A 12,339-nucleotide genomic window follows, 5' to 3' on the forward strand; every position below is an offset into this window, starting at 1 on the left:
ATTTCAGATTAAATTCAAATTCAGAAGTCAAAAATAATGAATGAAATGAAGTATTACATGATGATCGTTGTATCGATGCAGTCCAGAGTATCTTAGAAAGCATATCTAAACAATAACAATCAGGAGGAGCTATCAAATCAATTCCAACACAATGTTGAAAAAGACACCATTCCATACAGCACTAATACATCTTTTATTAAAAATTGTAAACAATACAGATCTAAGCATTTCAGCTCTCACAAAAGGAGTCAGTGACCTGTATAGAGGGCACTAATAAAAAAAAAAAGAAGCACTTTTTTATTTGTTTATTTATTACAGCCCCACGGTTTCATTTTCTTTATTACAGTACAGTGAGGTACGGTGGTGTGAAAAAGTGTTTGCCTCCTTCCTGACAACCTTAAAAAAAATGGTGGTTCATGCTCGAAAATCCTCCAATGTGGCTGAATTACAACAATTCTGTGGACCAAGATTCCTCCAACAGTTGCAAGTTATCGCAAACGCTTGATGGCAGTAACAGACTCATTGCAAATTTAAAATATGTCTCTCTTGCCTGTCTTCAAAACTTGAGAGCCCTGTATTGGGTTTAGGGGGAAAGTACTTTTTCACGCAGGGCCATGTAGGTTTGAAATTTGTTTTCCCTTAATAATTAGATTAGATTAGATTCAACTTTGTTGTCATTACCGGGGCGATTCTTGAATTTTCATTTTAGGGGGGGCTCAGCCCCCAGGGTAGGGTTGTATACTACTAACCTTATTGCAATCCACTATTCCATTGTATTCCCTGTATTTCACTGTAAAAAAAAAAAAAAAAAAAAAAAAAAATTAGATGTGACCAGTCACTAGAAAATTTTGAGTTGTGAATGTAGTTTTTTTTTACAATGAAGACTTCCTGATTCATTTATCACTGTACAAACACACGTACACACGCTTCCAGTACAAGCGAAAATGAAGCAGCTTGTGAGAAGCAGGGTAAGAGCTGAATGATGTCATATCATAGCAATCCATCAATTAAATCACACACACCTTGTATTCTCTGATCGATGTCCCTGCGGATTGAAAAACGCGCTGAATACACGCAGACAGTTCAGGGGAGGAGCCGAAACATGACGCAGCTTGTCGCCGCTTCAAATGCGTTTTTAAAGGGGACTGAAGCGATCAAAAACTAATTAATCAAATAATTTTTTTGGGGGGGGGGGGCCGCTGGGCAGACCTAGTGACGCCCCTGGTCATTACACATGTACAAGTACAAGGCAATAAAATGCAGTTTAGGTCTAACCAGAGTACAATAGTAGCAAGTGCAGGATATATAGTTTTTACAAGATTTAAATAAGTTAAGTGGTAATATCGAGTAATTTACAGTTGTGTGCATACTATGAACAATATACAGATTTACAGAAGGATATGTACTGTAATAAAATATATGGCTATTACTATAAACAGTAATTTACAGATATGTATGTTCTATGAATATAATATACAGATGAATAACCTGTATATGTGCTATGAACATAATATACAGATGTCTATTACTATAAACTAAAATTTACAGAGGGTATGTGCTATAAACAAAATATATATACGATACATACGATACATACGATAAACCGAAATATACAGGAGGATATGTACTATGGTCATAATATAATATATTGCTGTTATTATGAACAGAAATTAGGTGTGTATACAATGGTAAGGCAATGGTGAGCAGAAATGCAAGAAAGGAGAGAAAGTGTGCAAATGAGTATGATTTTATGTAACAGTCCATTAGTGCAATAATGAATTGTGGGGTGTGATTGATCAAATGTACAAGTGATCAGAAGTTTAGTTTAGACAGTCCATTAGCGCAATAGCATAGTGTGAGGTGTGTGTGTGGCAGTAGAGTGAAGGACAGTTGGATCAGTGAGTGGCAGAGTTCAATAAAGAGACAGCTCTAGGAAAAAGCTGTTCTTTAATCGGCTAGTCCTGGTCCGGAGGCACCTGAAACGCCTGCCGGAGGGCAGAAGTGAAAACAGTCTATGTGCAGGATGAGAGGAGTCCCTAAGAATGCTGCGAGCTCGACGCAGACAGCGTTTCTTGTGGATGTCCTCCATGGCTGGAAAAGGAGTTCCTGCGATGCGCTGGGCGGTTTTCACCACCCGCTGCAATGCCCTGCGCTCTGCAACAGAGCAGCTTCCATACCAGACTGTGACACAGCTCTATTGCACAGCGGTAGAAGTTCAGCAGGATATTCGAGGAATGCTGATTTTTCTTTAGTGACCTCCGGAAAAAGAGGCGCTGGTGAGCCTTCTTGACTAGACTGGAGGTGTTGGTAGTCCAGGACAGGTCCACCGAGATGTGGGTTCCCAGGAACTTGAAACTGGAGATGCGCTTAACAGCATCCCATTGATGTAGATGTTGTCATGTGTGCCTCTTGTCTCTTTCCTGAAGTAAACAATGAGCTCCTTTGTTTTGGAGGTGTTAAGGAGCAAGTTATTGTTATTGCACCATGTGGCTAGGTGTTGGATCTCCTCCCTGTAGGCAGTCTCATCACTCACTCTCACTCACTCATTTTCTACCGCTTATCTGAGCAGTCTCATCATTGTTATCATAATAAAAACCTTCATTTAAAAATTTCATGTTGTGATTACTTGTTATCTTCGACTATTATTTAAATTTGTTTGATGATCTGAAACATTAAAGTGTTGTTGACAAACATGCAAAAATAAATAATCAGGAAAGGGGCCAACACTTTTTCACAAGACTGTATTTATATTGTACATTCTATAAAAAATACACCTTTATACAAATCAGGATCATAGGTTGATGTAAAGAACAAACATTAAATTATAACACTAATAATATAACATGAAAGTTTTCAAAATATTAACAATGAATGTCAGTTTTATACAAAAAAATCTATAAAAGTTTTAAAAATATTAATGCTGAAATGTTCAAAATATAGAATTATTAGAAAAGGGCATTTGGATCCAGAGTAACAGGATTGGTAACAGGATTGTAAATGCAATCACATGTTTAGGGCATTTGACAGACACATATTACTGTTTAATAGTAGTAAGTAACAGCTACTGGTCAATGAAATCATTTACAAAAATAACTGAATACAAATGTCCAAAAAATTTTGGAAGTCAAAAATAATGAATGATTGTTCATTCTTGTTCATAGTCCAGAGTATATTAGAAAACATATCTAAACCATAATAATCAATACAGACGACAAAAAAACAACAACAAAAAACACCGAATATTCCACATACACCACTATTAAATCTTTCTCTTTTTTTTAAATCATACAACATTTCTGCTCTCCCAAAAGAGGTTGAGTCCTGTAAAGAGAACACTAATAAAAAAAATTAAATAAAAAAGCATTAAAAAAATTTTGTTGTTAAAAGAAACAAACACTGCACTCTTTTTTGGAGTAAAAAGTCTTATTTGTCCATTCATCGAGCTGGTGCTTTAGTAAACAACATCCTTGTGAAGTAACTCGTGTTTTCACCTGCATCCTTATTATGATGACATCACAGACCATTACCTCATACTTTACACAATACCTATAGAACAGACTAACTGTATCTCACCACATTATTGATTCGGTACAACTATTATTCCGTCCACTAAAGACAGATTCACAAATACCTTGCCTGATCTGTCTCAACTTCTTACTGTACCCTTAAACACAAACAATCTAGAGGAATTGACAAACAGCATAGGCGCCATCTTCACTAGCACATTAGAGACTGTTGCCCACATCCGATTAAAGTTAGAGACAAATCACCTGCATCATGGTATAATAGTCATATTCACATTTTCAAGAGAGCCACCCATAACCTTGAGTGAAAGAATTTTTAGAATTGCATACAAGGACAGTTAGAAACAGGCTCTAAAAGCTGTTAGGGCTGAGCACCTGAGCAAACTCATAGAAAATAACTAAAACCATCCCAGGTTCTTATTTAGCACATTGGCTAGATTAATTTAGAGATTCTGCACTGACAACACTGAAAGTATCAAGAACACAATAGTTGATGTTCAACATACGCTATACAAATAAACTTGAATGAATTGAATTGAATTAATTACAGTTAATCGTGTAAATCATGAGATTAATGTTTCAGCACCTAAAATAATTATCAGGTGCATTATGTCAGTGTTATAAGAAGGTTATTTATTTTATTGCATTTACAATGGACACTATTTAGGTTTTCCTCACAAAAGCTAGAAGCTTGATTCCAAATCACCTACTTATGTATTCTTCTACATCATTTTCTGTTTTACATAGTTTGTGGAGTGTAGAATGTTGATGAGATTTTCTTTTCAGTTGATGAGATTTTCTTAAATGTTGGCTGATCTCTTTTATTGCCACATATACTCTATCAACATCTAAAAATGCTTTGTATGCTGCCAGCAGCATCACCTTACGTGTGTTTGACATAATTTCAAATGACCAGGACAAATGGCTTTTCCTTTTCTCATGTTCCATGTGTAAATGTGTTGTGTTTGAGATAATACTACCCTTCTAAAATTCACACACTAGGCACCACAGAAAATCCAAAAAATTATTAGAAAATATGTGAAAAAAAGAGCAGCGAAGTGGAAGTTAATCGTTTGCAAAATTAACTGAATACAAATGTCCGATGTCAAAAGTAAAAAATAATGAATGAAATGAAATATTACATGATGATTGTTCTTCTCGTATCTTGTCCAGAGTATCTTAGAAAGCATATCTAAACAATAACAATCAAGAGGAGCTATCAAATCAATTCCAACACAAAGTTAAAAAAGACAATACTGACAAAAAAAAACAACACTATGAACATTCCATACAGCAATAATAAATCTATTATTAAAAACTGTAAACAATACAGTTCTATGGATTTCTGCTCTTCCAAAATGAATCAGTGATTTGTAAAGAGTACTTTTTTGTTAAAACAAACACTGTTTCCAACTAAAAAAATTTGTCCATTTGTCCATTCATCAAGCTGGTGCTTTAGTAAAAAAGAACATCCTTGTGAAGTAACTCATGTTTTCACCTGCACCGTGTATTCCTTGTTACAGTCTGCTTGGACAGCTGGTGATTCTGTTTCCTGAATGTCTTTCCTTGATGAACGGAATTTTTTGATCACTAGTATTAACCAGCTTACATTATGTATTAATGAAACAATACAGTGGACTGGTTGATGGGGCACATTGTGAAGATCGAGGGTCTGTTTCCTCTACAGGGCTCTGTAAGCACAAAAAGAAACAAGAAAAAGCATTCAAACATCTACAAAGACAACTGATTCATCATAATCAATCATCATAATTTGAGACTACCGTGTTGTTCGTCGTGTATAATAGGAAGGAATTAAAAAGAAATATAAAAAGACAGAAAATTCATGTCAAGTCAATTCAAAATAACCATTTTCTATGAAACAAATTTCACAGATCGACATCAGCTGCATCAAAATTAAGCTGTGTGGAACCTGCGATTGATTTCTGTTTGCAGTCAATGAAAAGACACAAATAAAAAACAAAAGTGCCTGAAAACACATCTAACACAACCAGGATCAAGCTGTAGATTTAATTGAATTTTTTTAGCAAAAGAATGGCAAAGAGACTTTACTGCTTCTGTATTTTAAGAATCAAAACATTTTTTTGCACTTACTTTTAATATAAAGCAAGCTGCAAAACAAAAAAGGAAGATTGTATTAGTGTGAAGATTAATGTAAAACAAAAAAATGCAGAATATTGACATCTCAGGTATTTGACTAGATGCCATAATTTCCACTTAATATAATGAACTGATGTGTTGTATGAAATAGAAAAAAAAAATCAACACAACTCACTTCTGTCTGATTTTATTTGACTCAAACATAAAACTAGAAGTGAAACAACTGCTGCTGTGAGCAAAGTTGCTATGAGACCATATCTGCTCCTTCTTGATTTGCACTGAACATCTTTAATGTTAGTGCCTTCTTTGACCTCAATCTCATTTCTGACCGAACAGCTTGAAAAAAGGAAACATTAAAACTTTTACAGAAAGAAAAACACTCTGAAAGGTAAATAATGCAACATGCAAACAAAAATATTACAGCTTACATGAAAAAGAAATGACTTACTCTGTCCATTTAGAGCAGATCACACCTTCAGGAGAATAAAACCCTGGAGAACAGGGCTCACAAACGGTATCTGAGGCCTTTGTACCTGTAAATAAATACTGATATATCAAAACTTCATTCCCAAACACACTGCAAATTCACTACAGTAAAGCACATGACATTTTTACAGAACATTCACCTGTGATTTTAACCCTTTTACCAGAACACTGCAAATAGGACATTTTGAACAATCAGCATGAACAACTTTATTATTTGTTGAATAAAGTCTGATATAAAATTAGAACACTGTTGGTGTTCACTGTGAGAAAAAGCAGAACAATGGGAGAAGAAAAGAAACCTGTCCTGGTGAATCTAATTACAGTATGTCTAATTACAGTATGTCCTGTTTTCCTTTTTCATGCAAAGATGGAAGAATCTTTTACCTAACTTCCTTTATAATAAGATTATTTATTGTTTTCAATTCATCTGATGTTTTAACAAGAACATTATCTAACGTTTAATGTGGTTACTGTTTTAGTCACCGGGATAGAATACATGTAGAATGTGAGTAGCTACCTTTCACTGATTCACTAAAGGTTCTGTGACTTGCAGTGATGACTTTCTAGGAGATATAAATTGTGATGCTTCTTCTTCAATGGCATTTACAAATGTTCTATTACTCAACCAAATACAGCTGAAACATGCCATTTTTACTAGGGACTTAAGTGTCTTGTTCAAAAGCACTGACCCAGAGTATCACTTTTTAAGGACTGATAATTTAGTTTACCCACCTGGAGTGTTTATTTGTTCCCCCGGTTTGCATTTACTGTGTTTTATTGCAAGAAAACAATCATTTCTGTCATCTGCAAAATGCTTGCAATAATATCCATCCAAAACCCCACATACTGTATCCTTTATTGTTGTACAGTCTTGAGAAATAAAAAGGCCTAGAAGGAGAACATGAGATTTGAAAATGCTCAGAATAAAATAACAGAAACAAGAATTAAAAACAGGCAGAATTATGTTTACCATTGACACAGATTTTACACCGATGACAGTTGTGAAAACCATTTGGTCCAATCATAAATGTGCCTTTAGAACAAGGTTTGCATGTTGTATTGTAATCACCATGGCAGTCTTTCATAACCACTGACCCTGAAGAACAGATATAATATGACTTGATGAGAAACTCAGGCGTGGACGGATATGTGAAAGAATTCACCACATAAAGTCTTCATTAAATCATCTGCTTAAGATCTAAGCTAAAAATATCAACAAAAACATGGTTACTTTACATTATCTAAGCATTAATGTATCATGGGGAAACATGCCACGAAATCACTGAAGAGAAACAGAAAGATTATTACATTTCAAATTAAACTAAATATTAAACTTGATGATATTTTCAGTAAAGATGTTCAAATAGAAAAAAAAATCATCTGATAGGACAACCTCCAACTAACTAATAAAACTAAAAAAAAAAATTTCTAACTTTTCTAACTTTAAAAAAAACTGTGTGTCTCTGAATTGCCCCTAGGTGTCAATGAGATGCTCTGTGACACACTGGCATCCCATACAGCAGAGGTGTCAAACTCAATTGCACAGGGGGCCAAAACGCAAAGCACGCATTAGTTCGCAGGCCGAACAGGATAAACATTTATTGAACACGCTAAAACTAAATGTTTTTTGAACATAAATATGAATAAAGACAGACAGGCATATTATTCCAGAATAAATAAACTTTAACTTTATATAACTTAAAATACTTTGCTCTCCATCAAAATATCCCTTGTCAAAATGATACAAGTTACAACTATGAACATGCCGCAAAAAAATTATGCTTTTCCGCAAAAGTAAAAATAACTTTGCTCTTGTGCCATTTTATAAAAAATAAACCTAAACTTTAAATATCTTTAAATATTTTGATCTTCTTAAGAACATCTCCTGTCAAAATCATACAAATTCAAAATATGAGCATGGTCCAAAAAACCATGCTCATGAGTTTATAATACGGGTTTACCGGCAATGTCAATAAACATATACTCAGCCTCCTTGTCTTGAAAGATTGTTTTCAGAAACAACTTTTCTTTTCTCCATTGTTAGGGGCTAGCTTTGACTTTACAATAGTGTTGTATACAGCAACAGAAGCTTCACTTGATTGGGAATGTTCCCAGGTTATCTATCGTTCTGCAAGGCAGCTGTTGCGCTGTATTATGGGATGTGTATTATCAGCACTTGATATCGCCGGGCCATTAATAACAATAATAATAGATCTATATTTAAAATGATCTCGCGGGCCGTATATAATTGTATGCTGGGCTGGATGTGGTCAGCTGGCCTGAGTTTGACACCTATGCCATACAGTGTGTATAACTGCCATTCACCCAGTGTAGGTAATAATCCTGTAACCCTGGTCAGGATAAAGCACTTACATCTGATAACTTTATAGTTCTTATTTAGATGTTCTTTCTCTTACTTAATGTCATGATTCTATTACATAAGTATGATGATAAGTGATATACCTTTAGCACATAAAGGGCAGCATTCTTCTGCTTCTGATAGATATTCATTTTGTCTACATTTAGTTCCACATGTCAGGGCAGCACAGATACCTGTTTGGAGACAAAATGTTTGTTAATGTAATAAATACTTTCCAAGCTAGTAAAAGTTAGAATAATGATTCATGTCCAGACACAAACATTAGCTAAATACAGAATACACAAGAAGATACAAAATGCTTATTTTGTGTAACTGTCGAAACATAATGTGATTTCACCAATGTGTCATAACAGTGTGAACCAGAAGCACAGTGTTATTTGTCTGATGGACCATTGTGCATGTTTATCTGACACAAACAACAACAGAAAAAGTGTTTAGCAAGGTACTGTTCATTCATTAACTTTTATCAGGTATGAGTACTGCACTGTTCACTTATTTCACTAAACAACATAGTGTTTATTTAGGTAACTTGCTAAATGATCAGTGCCAATTTATGGAGAAAATTATTATTACAAAAGGAGTACATGGAGTACAGCGTACAGGTCCATTCTCTGGGTACTGGCTGTGCAGTGTTTGTGTATGCACTCTCCATGTCTGTGTGTTTGTTCCTCATGACTCCAGAAACCGTGCCAGTAGGTGAACTGGCTACTCCAAATTAATCCTAAGTATGAATGTGTTTGCATGGTGCTGTTGAATTGTGACATCCTGTCTACGGTGTATTTATGCTTATTGTTCCCTTGATAGGATCTCCACCATGACCAGGATAAAGTAGTTACTAAAGATTCGGCGCAGTAAAGTGACTTTTATCAACAATAAACGCCATTTTGTGAACTGAAACTACACTCACAGTGTTAAAACTAAACAGGTTTGTGTTTCAGAATAAAGAACAGATAAAACACGGACCGTGAGCAGGTCACACATTCTGCTTACCGAATATGTACAAACGTGTTAGAAACACGGACTTCATTATTTATTTAAACACAGAGTTAGAACAGTGCAGTGAATGTAGTCACAGACTGTGTGTGTTCGCGCTGTTCTTTACGTCCTCCTTCATACTGCAGTCCTACATTTCCCGCTGTAGTCGAGTTGAATGTTTCTCAGCAGAAATATGGGTCAGCGTATATTCTGTATACCCTGACCAATATGCCTCATTTCCTCTCGGAGTCGCGATGGTAACCAGGTTAAGTATTGTAACTATATATATATATATATATATATATATATATATATATATATATATATATATATATATATATATATATATATATATATATAATTTAACTAGAAAGAACGTAGATTCTTTGTGACCACAAAAAACGGCACAATACGGAAGTAGATCTTGTGGGCGGGGCTGTGACAGAGCTTTAATATTTGAATGTGCATCATGATTAATACTGGAAAACAGTGTTTCATGTAAAGTTGTATGTGGAATATTGTGTCACTGTATAGAATTTAGGATAAGTGACTCAGTCAGTCTGCACATCAACCAGTCTTTTTTCCCCTACCATCAGTTTCTTGCTTTGTCATATTTAGTTACATTTGTCATCTTAATGTAGCTGCAGTTTTGCTGGTGAATGATATTACCTTTGTAAGTTTTATGTCCTGACTAAAAAGGAAAAAAACCAGAGAGCCGGTCCTGGCATTGCAGTTATATCTCTTTGTACTATAATAAATCCATGAATTAAAAAAATCTAATTGTGGTTTAAACCAAGTTTCTTGTACAGATAATATCCGGCTCATTTTCTAGATTTGTTATGAATTTCTTGAGTTCTTATCCATTTAACTTCCTGCATTTCACTTGAGAATGAGAAAACCATTACAATCCATCACATGTCTGACTGTGCACAGTTTGCATCTTAAGCCTTTCATTAATCATATCTACAGTGATATTCTCTAGCTCGAAAAACTTTTCAGCAGCTCTGATAATTTAATTTTTTTCAGGCTTGATTTTAGTTTATGCAGAGCAATATACCACTGTGGCTATGAAGAATATGAATGATACTTTATCAATCTTCATTCCCTTTCCTATGCTCTTGTACCTTTGTCCTCTGTTGGGGTTGTTACCTTTGTTTCTATAACTTTGGGAGTTTGTTTAAATTTCTTTAGGGCTTCAGCATATGATATTCTTTTAGCTACTCTAATGGTTTGGACTTATAAATTTTTCCTTACTATGCATCCTCCATATCCTGCAATGTGATTGCTTCCACATTTACAGTTTGAACATCCAGCTACTGAAGAGCTAAATGTCAGTTCCAGTCCCAAGATCAGATAAAATGTGAGGTGTTGCGTCAGGAGATCCGGTGAAAAGGTCATTTTTTTGTCTTTATAAAACAGCATTAATTTACCATTCCTCAAAGACTTAAGACTTTTGATTGTCTCTATTAAATCTTTTGATGCTTTTGTTAGTTTGAAAGGATTAATGCTACTAACAAATTTGGTATCAAACATTCTCTGTCTGTTTCTGAGGTCTCTCCTGAACCTTTCTTTATTTTCTGATATTTCTACAACTTTCCATTAATTTCCTGCATTGCCTCCACTATCCACCTGTTGTAAACTTTTTCCAGAGAAGACCAGGAGACTTGGATATCCTTGTGCAGTAGTCTTTATTGTAGATACACGATGAAACGAGTCTGCAAGTCAGAGCGTACTGGCACGGGCGCTGCAGTCATCAAGTCTTACTTAAAGTTGTAATACATTGTAAATATACACATTTTAGGGGGCAGTCCAATCAGATAGCGACAAAACACTCGGGTGACCATCAAAACATGAAAGGATGTAACAGCCCCCACACCAGATCCTGGAATTTCACCCACCCTTAATATCATTAACATAACAATAGGACAAATGGCGCAAAGAGACAGATGATACCCTGAGTTACCTTGCCCCTTTCCTTCGATATTTATGAGATACAGAAACCACAAGTCTAATGTAAAGTTTGAATTTAACTAGCCTTGTCACTTGATTGGGCTTCTATATTATCCACAGAAATATGCTAGAACTAAAAGGAAATAAAACAATGACTTAAAAAAATTATTTTCCCACAATATTGTTATGTTAATGGGATTAAGGGTGGGTGAAATTCCAGGATCTGGTGTGGGGGCTGTTACATCCTTTCATGTTTTGATGGTCACCCGAGTGTTTTGTCGCTATCTGATTGGACTGCCCCCTAAAATGTGTATATTTACAATGTATTACAACTTTAAGTCAGACTTGATGACTGCAGCGCCCGTGCCAGTACGCTCTGACTTGCAGACTCGTTTCATCGTGTATATACAATAAAGACTACTGCACAAGGATATCCAAGTCTCCTGGTCTTCTCTGGAAAAAGTTTACAACACACCCCAACCATTTCCTCCTCTATTTCCGGATCGCTTCCACCTACTTCACTTAACCACCATCCTTGCTCAAGTCTCAATCCAACTGCTGCCCTATTACTCATCTCTTTTGTGTGTTAATGTAAATAAACTCATGCATGCCCTGCAATTGGTGTATTACAAATAACAGCCCCACTGTTTCATTTTCTTTATTAAAGTGATGTATTTATTCTCGCTATGTTGGACATTCTATAAAAAATAAATACACTTTTACACCAATAATTTACATTTACAGAATTTGGCAGAAATCAGGATTGTGGGGTGTTGTAAAGAAAAAAACATTAAAATATTACACTAATACTGTGATATAACATGAATGTGTTCAAAATATTAACAATGTGTCACTTTTTTATACAAAAAAAAATCTATAAAAGTTTAAAAAATATTTATGCTGAAA

At 35.0% G+C, this 12,339-nt stretch overlaps 1 protein-coding gene across 3 annotated transcripts; it reads right to left on the reverse strand.

The window, feature by feature from the left end:
* Positions 1-221: 221 nt before the first annotated feature.
* Positions 222-9,767, reverse strand: LOC125138560 (tumor necrosis factor receptor superfamily member 14-like). Of its 3 annotated transcripts, XM_047800344.1 has the most exons (10): positions 9,499-9,767; positions 8,592-8,681; positions 7,099-7,224; positions 6,861-7,016; positions 6,091-6,175; positions 5,818-5,978; positions 5,637-5,653; positions 5,157-5,215; positions 5,023-5,089; positions 222-790 (listed from the first exon to the last, which is right to left on the reverse strand). In XM_047800344.1, exons 1-10 carry the CDS (start codon positions 9,533-9,535, stop codon positions 788-790), a joined length of 801 nt encoding a protein of 266 aa, XP_047656300.1. In that variant the 5' UTR covers positions 9,536-9,767; the 3' UTR covers positions 222-787. The 3 variants fall into 3 exon arrangements, with proteins under 3 accessions (XP_047656300.1, XP_047656301.1, XP_047656299.1); XM_047800345.1 differs by lacking the exon at positions 5,023-5,089 and having other exon boundaries at positions 227-790; XM_047800343.1 differs by lacking the exon at positions 222-790 and having other exon boundaries at positions 4,535-5,089.
* Between the last annotated feature and the right edge of the window lie 2,572 nt (positions 9,768-12,339).

Source organism: Tachysurus fulvidraco, chromosome 14 (genome assembly GCF_022655615.1).
Source record: "Tachysurus fulvidraco isolate hzauxx_2018 chromosome 14, HZAU_PFXX_2.0, whole genome shotgun sequence".
NCBI classification, from domain to species: Eukaryota; Metazoa; Chordata; class Actinopteri; order Siluriformes; family Bagridae; genus Tachysurus; species Tachysurus fulvidraco.

Coding starts and splice junctions, on each gene's coding strand:
- LOC125138560 (XM_047800343.1), bottom strand. CDS start 9,535: ATGAAGTCCGTGTTTCTAACACGTTTGTACATATTCG. Junction 7,017..7,098: donor GTGTAAAATCTGTGTCAATG/GTAAACATAATT, acceptor TTCTCCTTCTAG/GCCTTTTTATTTCTCAAGAC. Junction 5,090..5,156: donor GCCCCATCAACCAGTCCACT/GTATTGTTTCAT, acceptor CCGTTCATCAAG/GAAAGACATTCAGGAAACAG.